Source organism: Arachis hypogaea, chromosome 2 (assembly GCF_003086295.3).
Source record: "Arachis hypogaea cultivar Tifrunner chromosome 2, arahy.Tifrunner.gnm2.J5K5, whole genome shotgun sequence".
Classification (NCBI taxonomy): Eukaryota; Viridiplantae; Streptophyta; class Magnoliopsida; order Fabales; family Fabaceae; genus Arachis; species Arachis hypogaea.
This window is the reverse complement of record NC_092037.1, coordinates 89,941,686-89,963,098: the sequence shown is the minus strand read 5'-3', so window position 1 is coordinate 89,963,098 and position 21,413 is coordinate 89,941,686. Positions and strand designations below refer to the sequence as shown.

At 31.8% G+C, this 21,413-nt stretch overlaps 2 protein-coding genes across 3 annotated transcripts; one reads left to right on the top strand and one right to left on the bottom strand.

Annotated features, from left to right (window-relative positions):
- Window positions 1-1,865: 1,865 nt before the first annotated feature.
- On the bottom strand, window positions 1,866-4,070 carry LOC112727718 (protein FAR1-RELATED SEQUENCE 5-like). The gene has a single exon (XM_025777594.1). The coding sequence runs from the start codon at window positions 4,068-4,070 to the stop codon at window positions 1,866-1,868; it is 2,205 nt and encodes a 734-aa protein (XP_025633379.1).
- A 7,312-nt stretch (window positions 4,071-11,382) lies between these two features.
- LOC112750269 (protein N-terminal and lysine N-methyltransferase efm7) lies at window positions 11,383-18,242 on the top strand. Of its 2 annotated transcripts, none has more exons than XM_025798913.3 (7): window positions 11,383-11,579; window positions 11,661-11,725; window positions 12,591-12,724; window positions 13,069-13,211; window positions 13,612-13,683; window positions 17,258-17,356; window positions 17,617-18,242. In XM_025798913.3, the coding sequence occupies exons 1-7, from the start codon at window positions 11,423-11,425 to the stop codon at window positions 17,778-17,780; spliced, it is 834 nt and encodes a 277-aa protein (XP_025654698.1). In that variant the 5' UTR covers window positions 11,383-11,422; the 3' UTR covers window positions 17,781-18,242. The 2 variants fall into 2 exon arrangements, with proteins under 2 accessions (XP_025654698.1, XP_025654689.1); XM_025798904.3 differs by having other exon boundaries at window positions 17,614-18,242.
- Window positions 18,243-21,413: the final 3,171 nt, after the last annotated feature.

Genomic DNA, 21,413 nt, shown 5'->3' with positions numbered 1-21,413 from the left:
TCAATGAATAAACAAACAAACTACGCTAATATTTTAATGCAATGCCATAAACAAACCATTGATGAAAGGTTCCTATCTTCAAGCTTGTGGGGGACTAGAATTAATCAATAGAGTAGCTGTTGGGATAATCTTCCTTCTTAATTCTTATATACGTCAAATAATTTCCTACAAAATGAAAACTGAGCACAGAAAAGGGCCTTAAAACAAAAACAAAACAACACTCACAGAGCCAGAAATAAGAACATTCACACAGCCAGAAATCACTTACAATCAGCACAATATACTAAAAAGAGCCATAAATCACGAACAATCAGCAACTAAAATTAAAATACAGCAACAAATAATCACCCTAAATACTAAAATCGATAAATCTATCAACAAAAATTCAAAAACAGTTGAGTCAAGTTAAAAAATACTAAAACAGCAGCAGCAAGTACCAAACAGCAACAACTAATCCCTAATCACACTGAACCTGAAATTTCAACAGCAACAAGTAATCCCTAATCACACTAAACTTGAAATTTCAACAAACATTACAAACAGCAACAAGTAATCCCTAATCCCTAAACAGAATTTCCAATAATGATTTCATTTTCACTGTTAGCAGCAGCAAGAAAATGTTAACCAAAATTTCAGAAATCAAAGAAAGAGCAGCAGCACAAAATCAGCAAAAATTATCAATTTCACAATTTCACATTAAAAATCAACAAACAGAGGCTCTGGGGAGAGAAGACGGAGACACGAACAAAAAAGCCAGAGACACTAACCTTCGATGGAGGCACGGATGGCGATCAGGGAGACGACGGCTACCCGGGAGACGACGGCGAGCGGCGATACGGCAGCAAGTTGCTCCAAGCCAACAAAACAGATAAGCCACGGAGGTCGGATGGATGACGGGAAAGTAGGACGCCGAGCTACAAGAGAGGGCCAGGCCACGGACGGCGCCGACAACACGGACGACGGCAGCACTGCGGCAGAACCGTTGCAAAATGCAGAGAGAGCCTAGGGTTTTGGTTTGGTGAGTTAAGATGAAGAGCCGTCGAGGACCTGTCGAATTACTGGGTTCCGGACACGGGGAAGAGGAAGAAGCGGCGGTGCTGAGGAACTGGAGACGGCGGCGGCGCTGAGGAACTGGAAACGGCGGCGACGATGGAGGGCTAGGGTTCCTTAGCTTCAGAGTTCTCCAGGGAGTGAGTAGTGAAATGAAATAAATGAATGATTGGGAAAAAGGGGGGGTTGGGTGGAGACGTGGAGTGGATCCGGTTCTTTTTTTTAATTAAGAGACCGCGTCGTTTTTTCTGAATCGGCCGGTTACCGGTCCGGTCCACCTGACCGGTTCTCGGCCAATTCAGAGGTTTTTCAGCGGTTTTATTTCGAATGGTTATAAATGAAGGACTAGATCGCTTACATTGCTGGTTCTCAATTGAACCGGAATCGACTGGACGGTCCAGTCCGGTTTTTAGAACTTTGATTATGAGTCATCATATAATTAATATATATAAGTAGCCAGCACGGCAGCACTAAACAACAATTGAATACTAATTACGATAATTCTAAATAGACAAAAAATATTAATAAAATCTCATTACACCTAGAAAGCATAAGCACGACTATTGGAAGAATGTATAAAATCTCATCAATATAGTGAAAAAGAAAAAATACAAATATGAACTGATTTTCTACCCAAAAAATATTAAAGTTTATGGAGGTTGCTAACTATCACTATCTAACTCAGCCGTCGCTTCGGTACACATGTCGCCATCGTCCGAACCGATTGCTTCATTTTCTATAACGTTGTTGTCAATGTCCTTTTGCCAAGGACATGTTGTCTTCTTATGTCCTTCCATTTGACAAATACTACAACGTTACCGCTTCTTCTTCTTAGATGGCTGTCCTGAGCCTCCAGTGGTTAGATGCACATACGGATTGCTACTTTTAGCTACAACTGAGTGAGGTTGATTATCTCCTTCGTCTGCAGCCTTGTAAGATGAGTACAATCCCATAATTAAATCACGTGTCTCTTCATATCTCTCTGGTACTTTAGCAGCAACAGCAACCAGTTGTTTAGAAAATTCCACCAAAGCACTTTGACGACTAATAACAACAGCATCCCTGGTGAACCCACATGGATCATTGAGTGCTGATTTAACCTTTTTTGTCCATCTATCCAATACCAATGACCGGGGAATCTCACGGATGTCTCTATCAACCAGAACTTTCACAATATGTTCGCAGGGAATACCAAATGACTCCATTCGTAAACAGGTACACATGAAGATCATTTCTTCTTGACGAAAATCAACGGTCCACGTAAAATCGGGCCTCCCATGCTTACACACAATGTACTTTATGCAATTATCGGTATTATCTATGTTCAGAACCCGCATTGATCCAGCTCTGGAGAGAAATGGCCGAAAGAAAAGAAATATCTCATGAGTGTATAACTCAGCAGCATATCTCTCTAGCAGCTCTATACAAGTTTGCATGACGGGCACCCCACGTGTAGATTCATAATCAGCATTAAATTCGTTAAAGCGCATGTGTGCTACACACCTTTGAAAATGCTCTACAAAACTTGTCAAATCATACCGCGACCCCACATACCTTCCCACAACTGAGTGTAAACCTTCACATCTTGATGTAGTTCTAAAGCCAGCAAAGAATTTTCCTCTTAGATATGCAGTAGCCCACATATGCTTTTCTTCGTACATGTTGATCACCCACGGCTTATCCTCAATGCCAAATTCTTCAATAAGCTGAACCCACTTACGCTTAAACACAGGAATCTCGTAGTTTCCTGTCATGATTTTTCTAAATTTAGATGTAAACGATGGATTTCCAACATTGCTAGTTGCATTTCGAATAAGGTGCCAAGCGCATAATCTATGTCTGACTTCGGGAAATACATCTCTCACTGCATTCCTAATCGCTATGGCCCCATCAGTTATGATTGAAGTCGGGGTCTTGCCCCTCATTGCAAACATGAGCTGACGCAGTAGCCAAACATATGTATCAGTAGTTTCGTCTGCGATTAACGCAGCAGCAAAAACAGTTGTTTGGTTGTGGTGGTTAACCCCGCTGAATATTACTAATGGACAACTATACTTGTTCTTCTTGTACGTAGCATCAAAAGCAATAACATCCCCGAATAGTCGGTAGTCTAGTTGGCTAATCCCATCAGACCAGAACAAATTACGTAACAAACCTCTTGAATCGTGACATGCCTTGAAATATAATTGTGGATCCTTCAACCGCATATCCTCCAACTTCTTCAACACTCGTGCTGCATCTCCAGGAATTTGACGCCTTTGCCGAGCAATCTCATTGTACATATCTCTGGGACCATAGCCAACAAATTCGTACCCGCCTGCTTGACTAGCTAGAAGACCAAATATCTGTGAGGTGCTGATCCCTGACTTTAGCATGTTCATCATTTGCATAATATCTGCCTCTGACATTTTTCTGTGGGCAGGCAACATAGCACTAAATTGTGTATCCAATAGATCATGGTTGTGTTCGTCAGAGAAATAAAAGATATGCCACCTTCCAATTTCTGGTACAAATTTAACATCCATTCGGGCTTCACATCCAGTTCTTGTTTCCAATCTTGGCTCCTTCTTCCTTTTTTCCATCGTGTAATATTTCTCCATCCCGAATCCTTGCCTATGACATACAAACATTTGTCTGTAAATCTCGCCACTACTATTCTTGAAGGTCTTGCTCTTCCTTGCACTAAAGCCCTTAGACTTTGAGTACTTCATATAAAAATCAAATGCAAGCTGCAAAGTAGAAAAGTGGTATTTGCCAATTTCCTCCGCAAAGTTCTCACTAAATTTCAAAGATGTAATGTCTTGCACGGAGTCAACCGCATAAGCGGCTTCAACGATATAATCTAACATGTCAGATTCAGAAAAAAATGCTCCCTCGGTAAATTCATCTCTGAAATCTTGTTCGAATTCATTCTGTTCATCCATTATATCTTGGTCACTTACTAGCTCTTCTTGTTGGTTAAAGTCATCGTCCTCCTGGTATTGCTCATTCATCTCAGTGTCCGTAAATATACCTGACATCTTAAAATGTCCAATGAAAAAAAAATCAGTACACTCCATCTTATAACATTACATACAATAGATAGATTCGTATATTGCTAGCAGGGACAGATCCAGAGATTTTAATATTGAGGTGCCAATTTTTATATAATTAATTTTAATCTATAAAAATAATTAACATATAGTTATTGGAGTTAGTTTTTTAATAGATTTATTAAGATACATATAATTATAATTTTTTCCAACAATTTTAGTTTTAATATGATAATTACATAAATAAAATATAACTTTAACAATTGTACATTACAAATTTATAAAATACCATATAATTTATAACGGGATTTGCTAAAAATGATCCCATATCTTATTAATTAAAATTCATTCTTTCAAAAGTTTTAAAAAAATTTAAAAATAAATTATAAATTATTAATTAATTGAAAGACACGGTACCATTGTAGAATACAATGTATACGATATCTTTATAAAATTTTTCTTTTACCAATGTGAATTTAGAAGAAGAATTAATATTTTTTACAAGAAAATAATATCTACAGTACATAATGTGATTACCAAAACATAACTACTTAAGTTATTATTAATATAAAAATATGAATGTTAAATATATTAATATAAAAAAACAAATGATTTTAAAAAAATAAATATAGAAATTATTATATAAAAACTAATTGGAAAGGTACAAAGACTTGAGGGTATGATATTAAATTAGTTAGGTAAAAATATTAGTGAATTAACAATTAAGACATAAATCTATTACATAGTGAAAAATAATACACATAAAACTATTAAATTACCTAACATTTATTTTTATTTTTTAAACACAAATTTTATATATAAGTATAATTTCTTAAAATTTTGGGGGGTTCAGGCCACTACTCGCCCCCTCTAGGTCCGTCCCTTGATTGCTAGCTAATTAGTAATAAAAAATAATAACATCTATTTACTTTTTAGTAATTCTCAATGTCTTGTCAGTTAATAAAAGATAAATTTTTTTTTCATTACACAATCAATTTTACGAATAAAGTATCGAAACGAATAATTGGAAAATTAGAGATTCTATCCACTTACCTCGATTTTGTAATCCAAACGATGGATTGTTTTCTGAACACTACAATGAAAAAAAATTGATTGGACCTTTGCTGATTGCTGCAACGGTGATTGTCAATTAACAATGAACAAAAAGTGGATATTAAATAGACGGATAAAAAATAAAAAAGGATATTCAGTAGATGGATGGATGTTCGAAAGAAAAACAATAGATGGATGGATGTTCGAAAGAAAAACAATGAAATTTTTTATAAAGAGAATGATACACAATTTTAATGGTGGGATTGAATAATTGGTGATGGATTATTCACCAATTTATAATGTTAATTTTAAGGAAAAGATAAGATTAGAGTATCTAAATCAAAATAAAACCTTAAAAAAGGAAGATAGAATTTTAAAGATAAGATAGATGAATAAGAAGATAATTTTTAAAAATGAAAACAAGACTGATATAGGCGTAATACATCGCGTTCCAATCGATTGAATGATCATTACAATCGATTGAATTTGATTTCACACACACTACAATCGATTGAAATTGGCAAATTCATATTGTTCGGGTAAATTCAATCGATTGAGTCACAAAAGCAATCGATTGAATTTGGTGAGACCCAGGTTATTTTGAAGCATTCAATCGATTGGATATTCTAAACAATCGATTGAATTACAAAAAACCAATATTTTTCATCATTCAATCGATTGGATTGTATGACCAATCGATTGAGTTATGCGAAAACCATGCATTTGGCAAATAATAATAATAATAATCTTAGACGGATCATATTTAAAGAAAAAGTTTCAAAATTGGTAGATAGACTATGCGAAATCAAGCCCCCACCAATCGATTGAAGTATACTTAAACACAATGTTCCAATCGATTGTTTTGTTATTTTAATCGATTGGAGTACACTTAATTATAGTATCAATCGATTGGTTTTATATGCAATCGATTGAAATTGAAATTGATGATAATTCAATCGATTGCACTTAGAAAACAATCGATTGATACAGTAATTAAGTGCACTCCAATCGATTAAAATAATAAAACAATCGATTGCACTAAAGAAACAATCGATTGAATCCATACAAACACATTGTTTTCAAGACCTAATTGCATCTTAAGAATATAGATAAACTTAAAATACCGTTAGCTAAATTTATTCCATCATCCAAGAAGGTCTTACAATTCAAACAAACCTAGTACCTTTAAGAACTCTATATATGAATTGTAAAAATCAAAGCAAGGCATGCTTGTACAAGAATATTGCTATAAAATAATTTTTTCATGGTCCAGGCCTTGGGATGATGCCCCTTGGGTTTGTGATGCCCAGATTAGTGCATAGACTATCAATTGCTTCTCTTTGACGATTGATAGCTTCCGTTTGCCTGTCTTGACGCTGCCTCATATCAGCAAATTGCTCCTCCATATATACTTTCATGCTTCGCAATTCGTCCATCAAATCTTGCATTGTTGGCGAAGGAGGGGGTGGTGGTGGGGGTGTCTGTGGTTGTGCTTGCACCTGGTCTTGTGGTTGTCCTTGGGCCTGAGGTTCTTGGGCATCCGGATCTCTTCCCATCTGTCCTAGAGTGCTGTCATCAATCTTGGCTACATTAGTCAAGACGATACTTTTCTCTTCACTTAAGTCAATTCCAAGCCATTTGAAAATCTTGGTCCAATGGCAAGCATATCCTAAACCAACACTTGATTTTCCTTTCTTCATCTCAAGCATATGATGAACCATAAAATAAGGCCAGTTTATCTCCTTTCCAGTCACCATAGCCCAAAGCACTAAAATATCTTCGTTAAACAAGATTCCATGATTATGTTTTCTTGGAATCAACATGTATGAAAACAAATACATCAATATATGCTGCTCAATCCCCAACCCACTACAACTTATATTACCTCTAGCATCCATGTGTGGATTCTCATATTGTAAACTCTGCAAACCAACTAATCTGTTGTATTCTCCCCATTGCTCATCTGCCGCAATACCTCCAGTAAATTTTGCCCCGTGATAACCTAGACTCCATTGTTCAGCCAGTTCTTGCAAAGTAACTCTATAATGCTGTTTCCCTAAATCAAACTCAATCAGCGGCATTACCTCACCCTCTTCATCAGGTTCAGGAACAACATAATTCAAAGTACTATAAACAGCCCTAACCAAGTGCAGGTAATACTCATCCTTAGTTTGTACAAAATCAACTAAGTGCTGTGTTTGCAATGCATTCAACACCAAATTAAAACGTCTATCCTGAAGGAACTCGGCTGTTATGTACCTGGGAGGAACAATTGGCCTTGACTCGAACTTCTCCACATAGTTTTTCAGTGTTCTTTGAGACGGCAGCCACCTTGCCATGTAATGTGATGAAGCAACCAGTCTGGCGGAAGCAGAGCTTTCTCCCTCAACCCTGGCTCTTTTGGTGTTCTTAGTTCTGGCCATTTTGGGATATTGATTTGGTGGGTTTTGTAAGGAATTGGTTGAGGTTTAATAATACGTATGTAGGACGGAGTGGATGTTGGTGAGATTGGAGAAGAAGAGAGAAGAAGATGAAGCTTTCTGGTTCAATGAGAGAAGAGAGCGGTGCAGAAATGGGGGTTCGAATCTTTTAAAACGTTACTTCTAATTCAATACGCATGGTTTGGGATTAATATATAGCGATTTTGAAATTGCAATCGATTGGATTACAATACCAATGGATTGAATGCTAAAAAAACACATTTAGGACACTTCCCAATCGATTGAAGTTTCAAACCAATCGATTGAATTAGAAGTTACGTGCAAAGTTCAATCGATTTTTAGCCGGAAACAATCGATTGAATATTAAGACCAATCGATTGTTTGGAAGAATTCAATCGATTGAAAATCATAAACAATCGATTGAATTACATAAATCTCACATTTAATTCATTGTTCAATCGATTGGTTACTATGACTAAGCGATTGATTTATGCAAAACCATGCCTACCAGGAATATACGATCGATTGTTTTGTGATAAACTGAAATCCAATCGATTGGGTTATCATTCAATCGATTGGTTTGATAGTCCAATCGATTGGATTTCAGTGAAACACGATTTGAAAGTCATGGAGAAACTTCACGAGATCAAACATAATATTTTACTCGACTGGAATATAATTAGTTGTTGTTTTGTATTTTTTTTTGTTAATAAATATAATGGTTAATTGATAAATAAATAATTTGTAAAATAAAAAATAGTTTCTATAATTAAATAAAATATAAAGGGTTAATTTGCAATTAAAAATAGTTCAAGGACTACATAGCAATTGATAAAAAACTCTAAAAACATGTTTTCTATTTGGACCACTAAGTAGTCCAAAGGTTCCTGGACCACCGAATCTTGAGCCCAGTTTGAGGTTGTGATGTACGAACACTGACATAAACATAGGACACGATACGACACAAGACATACCAACATACGAATTTTAAAATCTTATAAGACACGAGAACACATAAATATATAAAAAATATGAAGTACTTTTAGAAAATGATAATGATATTTTAATATTTTATTGATATTAAAACATAAATTTATTTTTTAATTGTTTTTAATATCTTATTTTAATTATATAAAGTATTTAAAATATTTTTATTTTAATAAATAATATATATTATTTATAAATTTATTTCAAAAATACATGTTAAAAATAAAACTGAATACACTCACATGTGATGATATTTAAGTATATCTAAATATATCAAAAAAAATTTTATTATTTATTAAGACATAGTTAAACACAACAGGCATACATATTAAAAAAATATTGTATCCAAATGTGTCTAAGACACAGATACAATAACTTAATAAAATATCCATACTTCATAAGTTTTAAATAATTCTTGAAAAAGTGTGTAATCCAAATCAACAAAAGAATGAAAAAGCTATTTGATTTTCGGAGTTCTAACAATTTAAAAACCTATACAACAAAAATGGGTATGAATGACATGTCAATATTTTTTGAAAAATTAAATGTCCCTTTTGATTATCTTCATAATGTCATGCCAACTGAAAATTTTAATAAGTAAATAATAGATATGGTCTTACAAAAAATTATGTATAATGTATTGTATATTGTATATTGTTTAAAAAGAATATTTACAATATAATTTAAATTTATTTAAAAAATAAAGTTAACAATATAATTTTTATTTTTTAATTTAATCTAATTTTATTCAGAATAATTACATTACTATTTATAGGATTTTTTATTTTTATAAATTAAATAAATGTAATAATTATCGAAATAAATAATTTAAAAAATATTTACCAAAATAAATACTCATCTCTTATTTTATTTACACAGTAAACGAGATAATTTTGCATATATCTCGTTTACAGTATAAATGAGATAAGAGAAAAATATGCAACATGTGTATATCTCGTTTAATGTATTTTTTTTAAATTTAAAATAATAAAAAATATTAATAATATCAATAATCTAAACTTTTAGCATGTAATTAGTACATAAAAAGATTGGTAGAAAAGATTAACATGGATATGTTTGATCAATTAATACTCAAAAAGGTTGATAAAATGGTGGAAAGAGAATTGGAACGGTTATCTCTCACGTTATCTCTCACGTTATCTCCCACTATCCACATGGGAGATAATTGTTTCCATTCTCTTCCTACTATCCAATCAATCTTTCCTAACAATTAGTTATTTTTATTTTTTAAATTTAAATAAATCCAATTATATCATAATTTAATCTAAAGTTATTTTAAAATAGATATGTTTGATTAATTAGTACTAAAAAAAGTATATAAAAAATTTTAGATTAAATTAAGATCTAATTGGATTGATTTAAATTTAAAAAATAAAAAAAACTGTTTGCCAATTGTTAAGAAAGATTAATGAAGATAGTGGGAAGACAATTGAAACCGTATCTCTCACATGGGAGTTAAGATAATAGTTTCAGTTCTCTTTCCACTATTCTATCCACCTTTTTGAGTACTAATTAGTCAAACTTATCCATTTTAATCTCTCCTACCTATCTTTTTATGTACTAATTATCTGCTAAAATTTTAAATTATTGATATTATTAATATTTTTTATTATTTTTAAATTTTTTCTTAAAAAAAGTACATGTAGAAATCTAAATCCTGCCTAGCTAGTTCACCAAAAAAAATCCTGCCTAACTATGATACCTATGGTAGCGTTTGTTTGTAGAGACACGACAGAACAGGACACTGAGACAAAGACAATAGGACAGAGACATTAAAAATTATGTTTTGTGTATCGTGTTTGGATACGATGGATAGGACACTAATGTAATGTCCAGTATTATGTTTGGATACACATGGACAAGACTAAAATATTATATAAAATGACTAAAATAGCCATATGATTCCAAATTTTTTAGTATAAACTAATTTAATAAATAATGAGAGTACGTAATAAGAGTACAGACAGTAAGAACTTGAAAAAAATATTTGAAGTAGTAAAAAATTTTAATAAAAAATTATATAATAGTATTTATATTAAAATAAAATTTATAAATATAATTATTTTTTTTAAATTTATTATTAATATGTAGGAATACATATGGTTAATATTAACAAAAAAAATCTAAGTTTGATTAATAAAAAATTTCATTTAGGTTAATAAGCCAAATTAATTTTAAATACAAAATCAATTTTAAAAAAAGAATCCATTTTTAAATGGAAAAAAATTAATTTTTGCACATAAAAATCTATTTTTATTTAGAAAATTAATTTTTTTTATCTAAAATTTTATTTTTCTTTTCAAAAAATTATTTTTTCTTTAAATTATATAAAATCAATTACAATTTATAAATTATTTTTTAGTATTTTAAAATATCAATTTTACCTTTATAATATTTATCTTTTAAAAGTCTCCATTCTAATTATTTTTGTTATTATTTTTATTACAAATCAAATAATATAATATAAAGTTAAAATGATGTTGAAGTAAGAATGATAAAAAAAAAAGAAATTATCCAGTTCAATAAAAATTTTTATAAAAAGGAGAGAGTACTTGAGAAAAAAGAAAAAGAAAAAGAGCATGGAGTAAAAAAAATACTTTCTGAGAACAACGAAAAATAGAAAAAATAAGAAGGGGTAACAGTGGAATAATAAAAAATAGCACCATGGACAAAAAAGAAAAAAATTCATAAAAACAGTCTATGTCCCTCTTCCAAATCCCGTGTCCATCATTGTCCTTCGTAAAAGAGTGGACACAAAAGTATAAAAAACTGTCCCGGAGACAATATGTTAAGTGTCCATGTCTTTGCTTCCAAACGCTTTTTAAGAATGTGCTGTTCATGTCTCCGTGTCCTGTCTCCGAAAACAAACGCTACCTATGTGTTGGTGCTAACTGTTCCACTCACCGATCGGCGTTGGCAACTAACAAACAAATGGAAATTGCTCTCTTCTCTCCATCGTCACTCTTCTCCGAAGAAGATGATCACACTGCTACTCGTACTCTCTCTCTCACCCGTCAATTTCCGTGACAATTGCATTGCACTCCCTAATCGAGTATTATGTTTTTCCTGAATGCAGGGGAGGAAGCAATATCAGAGACTCAGGAAACCTACGTTGAGAGGAAGCACCAGTTTCCTGGAATGGTAAGGCATAAGTATGAAACTTTTCTTCTCTGGGAATGTTTAACCAGTGTTTTAGGGTTTAGGGCACTGTCTAGCAAAGCCCTTCAAAATTGCTTTGGTTACTTTGAGTTTCTTGTTGCTAGAGCAGCTATCACATTCTAATTAATACTAGTGTTTCCTTAGTCCACTTGATTCAGCACATATGACAGTTTTAAATAAGATCTTAGGTTTGAGTATTCTCAATGAAATTGACTATGCTAACCGCTAGGAGAGTTTTGTAAGCCTAATGGAATTTCAATATTAATGGTAACACCAAAAAATGCTATGACCTTGCCATGGTAATGAGGAAGAATTGCTTTAATGGAAAGTTGGAATTCAGCTTGATGTGTGTTGGAAGGGTGTAAATTGAGAATGAAGTGTTATACTGTGCAAAAGATGAAAATGTTTATATCTGGTGAATCTCAATGCTCAGTTGACAGGAAATCAGGATGATGTAACCATGTCAGGTCTTCGTAATCTTGGAAAGAGCCACTGTTTACTTGGATAATCTCAGTGTCACATTGTTGTACTTTTTTTTTTCAGGCTAGTTGGCCTAGTGTTTGAGAGAGATTAGATGTTCTTGGTTGGGAACTTGGGATGGGAAAAGGTTAGTAAAAGTTGTCATGATTAGGTTTCTATGTGTTACGAAGTTCTAGTCTCCTGAATTAGGCAACTGTAATGTCAACTGTCAAAAGTTACCATTACATGCTTGCAATATTATGTTTCTAGAATTTTATTACAAAAGGAATACGGCAAATGTAATATTTCTGTCACCACGTTCACTGTAACTATTTTGTTAGCATTAGCTTGCATTGTGCTGGTCTGAGGTGCTTTAACTTTTATCCAGGAGTTGGTTGTCCGAGAATTTTCCTTTCATCAACTGAATGCAAATTTACTCTGGCCAGGGACATTTGCATTTGCAGAATGGCTAGTTCAGAACAGATCATGCATTGAAGGACGTCATGCCATCGAGTTGGGAAGGTAGTTCAATTACTTGGATTTACTTATTTGTTTAATGCTGTAGTTATACTCAACGTGTAGAAATCTTGCTCAAAATGTTCATTGTCAAGTGGTCTTGACTTGATCTTGTTATGTTAGCAATAATCTCTACATTTGTCCATAATCACTCTTGGTTGTACTATTTTCTTTTCTAATAAGATGATTTACTGCCATCATTATCGAAATGTAATTCTATGATCATAATGACAGAGGTATGTTCCTTGTTGGGGTCTGGGGATTAAATTTATGAAACAAATTATACACTAAAGAGCTTGTGATTGTCATCCTTCTTTTGGGGCTCATGTTGCTTTTCTATTGAATTTTAGTGGCACAGGTGCTTTGGCTATATTTCTCCGAAAAATGTATAATCTTGATATTACGACTTCAGACTATGCTGATCAAGAAATAGAGGATAACATAGCTCACAATTGCAGGTCAAATGAAATACCTGTCATTCCACACATAAAGCGTGAGTCATCTTTAGTTTTTAGCTACCGATAAGGATTTCATTTAGTTCTCCTATCAATTGTAGTTTAGGTTCTTAAGTGTGATAAACAAGTATCTGTTATGCAATCTTTATCACCATGTAGTTAGCATAACTTGATCAATATGAAGAGAGATCAAAACGTGCTTGATATCTCTTGCCATCTCCTTCATGTGGATGATATGTTTTCTTGATCATCAAACCTGAAAGCACTTGAAATTCCGTTCTTTCCATCTTTAGAAGTGAGAACCTGTATATACTATGTTAATTAAAATTTCTGGGTCATTGTCAAATTTGATTTTTTTTTTTCACAAGTTTTTTGGCATACCATTTAATACTCATTTTAGTTGCTCTTAAAGAAATACTAATTTGCTTGTGTTTATAGATACTTGGGGAGAAAAGTTTCCAAATACTGATCCTGACTGGGATCTGATCATTGCTAGTGATATCTTATTGTGTAAGATTCTCTCCTCCCTCTTTTTTATTTTTTCTTTCTTTTTATTTTTGATTTTATATAAAATATTACTTCATTGAAATAGTGAAATTTAGCCATTATGGAGTATAGCTCAAGAATTAGTTGATACACAAGGCGGATAATAAAACTTCTGTTTTCAGCAATAATTAATAAACATGTAAATTAGAACCCTGGAAGCACAGATACAACATATAATAATATATATGCTAAAAAATGACATATAATTGATATAGATATACAAACAACAACAACAACAAAGCCTTGTCCCACTAAGTGGGGTCGGCTACATGAATCAAACGACGCCATTGTGCTCTGTCATGTATCATGTCTACAGAGAGACCGTTTACATGTAGATCTCGTTTGACCACCTCATAGAGATATATTTGCATAAATAGGCGCAATTATTAAAAATAGCAATCTCGTCTTCTCCAACTTTGTCATCTACGAACACTATAGCTTCAAGGTCAATCCAATGAATTTGAAATTTTGCAAAGGTCAAAACTGCTATCATCCATTATAATGTCCCACATATTGGAAGCTCTTTGTATATAGTTTTCACTTCTCCTTGATGGGAGTCGAAGATTAGTATATACCCAATCTTAGCATTTAATTAATCTCCTTTTGGAATGAATATGTGATCCAATTCGTTTAAGCATAAGAAAAACTCGGTTGCATAAGAAGCTTTGGTCCTAGCTTTTGAAGAGGGGCAATAGATCCATAGTTCACCACCAAAATATTGAGTCTAATTCCCATCTATCTCCAATTGAACCAAAGTTGGAAAATACATACGAAAACCTTGAGAGAATTTAGTAGCAACTTTTTTCCTTACACTTCTTCCTCTCTGTAGAGACCTATTCATTTTGATGAGGGGCAACTCTATGTGGAACTCCTTGAAACCACTTTGCATTATATATATATATATATATATATATATATATATATATATATATATATATATATATATATATATATATAACGCACACTAAAATTTAATAATTTAATTAATTAGAAGCTTAATTTGGTTTAGAATGATCCATACAATGGAGTGGGGTATTGCTCTTAGTTCATCTATCAAAGTGTATGCAATAAACAATTTGTAAAATGTTGGATACTTCTATCTTTTCTTTCTTTGATGCCTATAAATAGGTGATGTTTCCTTTCCTATCAATGTACCACATATCATATACCAAATGAAGAGTGAGAGCATCAATGTTGCACTTAGAGGCATATCGTAGATTGGAGCTACGAATTAATTATGTAGTCAATTTTCCCCACCATAAATCATCTAGGATGAAGACTTTATAGTTGCAATTTTATATTGATCCTCTCTTTTAAGTGTTCTACTATTGGCTAAACACCATTTCTTGCAAAGTTTGTTCTGTAGTTTGAACCTTTTCAACATCTCTATGATCGATGCAAATCATGTCTTAGCAATGGGAAGAAGTTTTAGTATCACGTGCACATTAAAGATGACATATCTAATTGAATGGTTCATGATAAAAATACTATAAATGAGACATCATTCAACATCTGTAATTTCATTTTCTCTATGTTCTTTGTAGCACATATTTTTCAAGGCTAAATTCAAAGTGTGCACAACACAAGGAGTTCAAAATATATGAGCAACCAACAACTAGCAAATTTACATATAGAAGCATTATCAGTAATGAGTTGTAAAACATTCTAAACTCCTACCTCAATGAGTGCTTCTTTAATAACTGAGCTATATAATGTCTATCTTACATTCCATAGTGCCATCAATATACTTCAAGAAAATAAGACTTTCACCTGCCGACATAAAATTGATCAAAGGTCTTTTGTGAATTAATCTATACATCAACAACAATGCTAACTCCTTCTAAACTCCACAAGCTTTTAATTGATTGAAGCATTCTTTCAATATTTTTGTTTTCTCCGCCGCCATCCTTGTTTGACGTTGTTGCAAAAGAAAGTAAATGTTCAAAGAATGCTTCAATAAATTAAAATTTTGTGGAGTTTAAAAGGTGTTAGCATTGTTCCTAATAGGTGAACCGAATCTCAAAAGGACCTCTCAACAATTTTATAGCGACAATTGTGGAAGGTCTTCTTTGTTGATGACACTGTGGAATACGAAGATAGGCACTATATCACTCTTGTGTAAAGAAGTAATCATCAAGGTAAGAATTCAAAATGTTGTGCAACTCAAAATCGATAATGCTTCTGTTTGTCAAGATGCTAAGTTTCTAGTTGAAGAAGATTATTCTCATATTCTTTGGACTTGCTGTGCGGTGCATATAATGAATTTAGTCTTAAGAATGTATTTGTTGCAAAGTATATTAAGAGGAATCAAGTTACATATCAAGAGTGTTGTTAGATCATAGACATACATCACGATGTCTCATTTATTATAAATTTTGTCATGAATTTTCCAATGAGATTGGTCATCTTTCATGTATTTCTGCTGCTGAAGTTTCTTGCATTGGTGATGTTGAAAAGTTTCAAACTCATGAAACAAGTTCTGTAAAAAAATTGTGATTCAAGCCAACAGGGGAACACTTGTAGAAAAGATGATCAACAAAAAATTGCAATGATAAAAAATCTTCACTTTAGATTTACTAGGTTGGAAAAAAAAAATGATTACACAATCAATTCACATATCCATTGTCCAATTGAGAGATGGAAATCTATGACACAAATACTTGTATTCTGTATTTGGTATTGATATATGGGACAATGGTAAAAAAATGGTGAAAGTGAATATATATCAGCTTGAAAGAAAGAAAAACAAACAAGTACTCAACATATTACAAAGTGATTTATCCTAAACTTATTGACTTATGAACTAAAAGCATGACCCTGTTTCATTGATGGCTCATGCTTTGAGCTTGAAGTAAATATGGTTCATTAATTTGTTACCTACTCAATTATATATAATATAACATGTATTAATTTTAATTTGCATAGACCTTATTGTGTATGGTGGTTTCAAGGATATCTAAACAAAGTTGCATCTCGTCAAGTAGGAGAATTTTTTTTAGAAAGGAAGAAGTGTTTAAAATGATGTTTTATTGATTTTAGGAGAGGAAGAAAATTGCTATTGAATCCTGGAATTTTTCTTTAGCTGCATATATCAATCTTGATCCAATTGAAGATATATTGGAAATAGAGCCATTACTGACATGGTTGAACTGTGGATTTTCTGCTTCTCTCCTTAATGCTAGTGCATTATGTTAAAAGACTATATTATGCATGTATAATATTGTTTACATGTTTTTTTCCTTCCTTAGCCGACTCCACCTAGGGGGACAAAGCTTTGTTGTTGTTGTTTTTTTTTTCCTTCCTTACATGCCCCAGCCCAGTGTGTCTTATATTTTTACATTTTTACGAAATTGCCATGTCCCAATATCCATGTTGCATGTTATATTCATGCTTCCTAGCAGAGTTCCATGAGTTTTCATCATTTCATGAAATATCAAGATTGGTAACTCCCAAACTAACATAGATCTAATTTAGAATTGTTTTATATCGTTTACAAAATATCATGAAATATGTTTCTCACAATTCTAAATGCTTGCAGATGTTAAACAGTATGCAAATTTGATACAAACCATTTCATTTCTTCTCAAGTGTTACAAGCCAAGGGATAGGAAAGTGGTTCCTCCACCAGGGAATGATGGTATCATGCTGTTGACACTTTCAATCAACTTGAGTTATTCAAAATGAGAAATTCTTGCATGCTCCCGGATTACATTTAATGCGTGCTATAGTAACATTCACAATCACTCATTTTCAAAATTACATCTACAAGGTAGTAGAATATCAAGAATGTGGTTATGAATGTTTTGAGAACATGCATTAATTATGTTTTAGGAGCACATAAGTTTTTCTCCTTCAAAATTTCCTTTATTATCGAGTCTCGAATACTTGTGCTAGCAGGTTGTATAGTGTTACCATGGCCAGCCTTTTTAATGAGCTGGAGACGTCGAATCGGGAAGGAAGACGAACAGCTTTTCTTCAATGGTTGCGAGAAGGCAGGTTTGGATGTGCAGCATCTCGGATCCCGTGTATATTGCATCAAGCCTATAGGTAATGATGGATGAAAAAGCAAAAATTTGATTAAAGAAACAAGTAGTAAAGCATGCTGAGGAACACATTGAGGTGGGAAGTTGGAAGGTTGGACCCTTAACAAAGTTTCCTGTGGTCATAGTGAGTTATTGTAGTTTAATTTGCACACCTAGTTTGTGTTAACAATTTTGAAGTTTAGCTTAAGCTGAGAGTAAATCGTGTCACAGTTTATGGCTTGTCTAATTGTCATGTTCTTAGTTTTAGTTGCCATTGTTAAGATTATGTTATCCTTCCTCTTCTTTTTCGTTGCATTATGGCTAAGTTCGTATTCTGTCGACAATATGAGTCATGAGACGTAAAACATATTTGGCGGTGACAACATATGTGGGTCTAAGCATAGCTTTCCTTGGTATTTTCTATCCATTCAAAGTGTTTGTTTGTACACTGTTAAATTGATAAAAAAATATATTTTTTTTAATGAAATAAGATTTTTTTTATATAGTGTGTTTGGTAAATTTTTAATAGTAAAAGTAAAAAGACTAGAAAAATAATTTTTTGTATAAGTTATAATTTATATTTTTAAAAAAAAGTATTTTTATCTTATTTTATTCAAATATAATTAATAAAAAAAAATTTTTTACATGAGATATTTAAATATAAAATTACTTTTATTTTTATAAAAGAGGCAGTTAAAAAAATATTATTTAATTTTTTCTTTAGAATGATGTTCAAACAATCCAAAATAAGAAAACAAATTTATACATGTATTTTGTAACACTAACATTCTATTTTGTATTTGATAAATAAAAAAGGTTATGAAGATGTATTCGTAGTTTTTGAAAATTAAAAATTCTTTTAAAAATATCTAAGGAAATAATTTTTAAAGTTAATTTATGTTTATCAAAAGGAAAATCTACTAAAATTGGATCTGATTTTTTAAAATGTTAACAAAAATATTAACAAAACTAATCTTCATTTTTTATAATGATAAAAATATCTTTATTCAAATATTATAAAATTAGACAAAAATAAAAAATTGTCATTATTAATTTTTTTAAAAAACTTATTTAAATAAGTACTTAATTTATTGAAAAATGATGTTGGTTTAGAGTTTAAGAAATGAATTTTTAAATATTTTAAAAAAAAATAAAAATAATTTGAATTTTGAATATTTTATGTAAAAATATTTTTTTATTTATCAATTATATTTGGTAACAATAATATAAAAATATTTTTTATTTATTATGTTTTAAAATATTTTTTAAATAAAAAGATTAAAAAAACGTAAATTATAACTTTAAAAAATTATTTTTTAATATTTTTAATTTTACTATTAAAATTTATCAAATGCATTAAAAAATAAAAAAAATTTAACAACCTAATAACACCTAAATAAATTTTAACCCTCGTTAATTAAGGGGAAAAAAGAAACAAGTTATTCATCAAACCTATTTGACTTGTGTTTTTATTCTTAATTAAACGGATCTAAGCTTGACAAGAAGAAAGAGGGTGACATGGTAATAACGAACATGTTACCTTTGAAGGGAAAAGAAGGAAGCTTCGTAGAAGGTGTATATGCATGCACGTGTGGAGGCTTTTCAGTTTTCAGAACACCATGCAAGTGGAAGTGGTGGTGGCATGCATGCAATTGTGCATGTAAATATTTTGTGGCTGTTGGTTATTAGAACGGTGAAAGTGATGTGTGATCTTGTACTACAGCATCCAGATATTCGGATAGGTACTTCAAACTACTAGTCATATATTGAAGACAAAATGCTATACATGGATTCACTAATTAAGCATAAACTAGGACAAGATCTGAATCATTATTTGATTATTTTCATAGCGGAAAGTTGTTTACTATATAAACATAATTGTTGCTTATTTTGGTTTTAATTTTGAAATTAGTTTATAAGTCGACTTCTTTTTTATTTAAAAAAAATGATCAACTATATCTTTTATTTCTAGAAATAGGAATCTTATTAGTCATTAATCTCAATTATAAATTGTATATGAGATTAAAAACAATGAAAATAATTATTAGAACACTTAAAATCCTGTAACACTTAAATACAAACGTGATTTCGTATAATCAATGTGTATATATTTTGGATAAGGAAGTGATGATGATATTCATGAATCATGATGATAGGTATGATGAATTGAAGCTGAATAAGGAGTTTGAGAAGTTAGCTAAGGACATGCAACAAAGGACACATACACTGACATGGATTGGTATGTCACTGTGTTATGTTGAGCCTCTCGAGGCTTACAAACTTAGTGACAGTGAGATAAGTACATGGGATATATATTATAGGACAAATTATTGTTAAAATTATGAAACATGGACACATGGTGGCTATAATAGAAACATTGACTTTCCACCCACAAAACAAAAAGAAAATATATATGTATGTTAAGAATTAAATCAAAATTTTAACTATTATATATTTTAGATATTGACCAAGTAATGACCACAAGATTCTTTTGTTAACTATCTAATTATCTATGTGGTTTCAAGAAATTTTATTTTCTTTAATTTTATTTACGAGATTTATTTTATTTTAATTTTATCTATTTGATTGAATAATTGATTAGTTTGGACAGACGACAAACGCACATGTACCATAAAAAAAAAAGAGACAATCGGTACATTATGGTCTACACTATCAATGCCCTTGCATTATTCCTATCTTCTGATAAAGATTATTTATTCATCATACTTTCTCTCTGCTGTTCTGCACGGACATATGGTTGCAATTGAACTTAGTGATTATATGCACTGTGATCTTGAACTGACAATTATAATTATTTGGTTTCCGATTATTTCAATCATTTTAATTTTTTTAACTCTTATGACATTGTATATACCTCTAGCCATTTACTGCTTCTCTTATGATTATATATTTACACAAAGAAAATCTCTTCTAAGATTTAATCATAAAGGTGTGGTATATATTAAAATTAAAATTGAGTATACTTAATTAACTCAATTTTTAAAAATAAATTATGAAGTGAGAAACATTTCATATTTATAAATTTTATCTGTGATAAATGTGAGATTTATATATAATACACTTTTTTTATGTTAAAAAATATCATTTAAAGTGAAACATTTATAAACAAAGGAACCAACAATATATTAGATTGGAAAAGTATGAGGAGCCAATATAGTTACTATACAATATATACAATGAGGATATTTTTGTAATTAAAATCAAATGATAATTAGAGTAATTAATTATCATTTATTTCAAATTTCAAATTCAATCTAAATAAGAATTCTATACAGTAAATAATGCAAAATTGAAAACCGTCAACCCTCTTCCCCATTTACAGGAAATTGCTTTTCATAAATTCTCACCTTCTCTCAACGGTGTCACCCCGCAACCCACAACAGCCGCCATCGCCAATAATCTTGGGAGACACTGCGGTGCGCACTGCGAAGGACCGTGCAACACCGTTGCAAGGGTTGCTTCGAGAAGTCGCACTTCACCTGATTCTACCGCCAGAGTCCACTCAGTCGCGTCGCCATCTCCGAACCAGTTCCAACGACACTGCTCTGCATCGAGAAGTTGCACTTCACCTGGAGTGCCGACAACTCTATCCCACACGAAGCCAGTTCCAGCACCATCGCTGCCACTCCCTCGCGCCGTTGCTGACTCGTC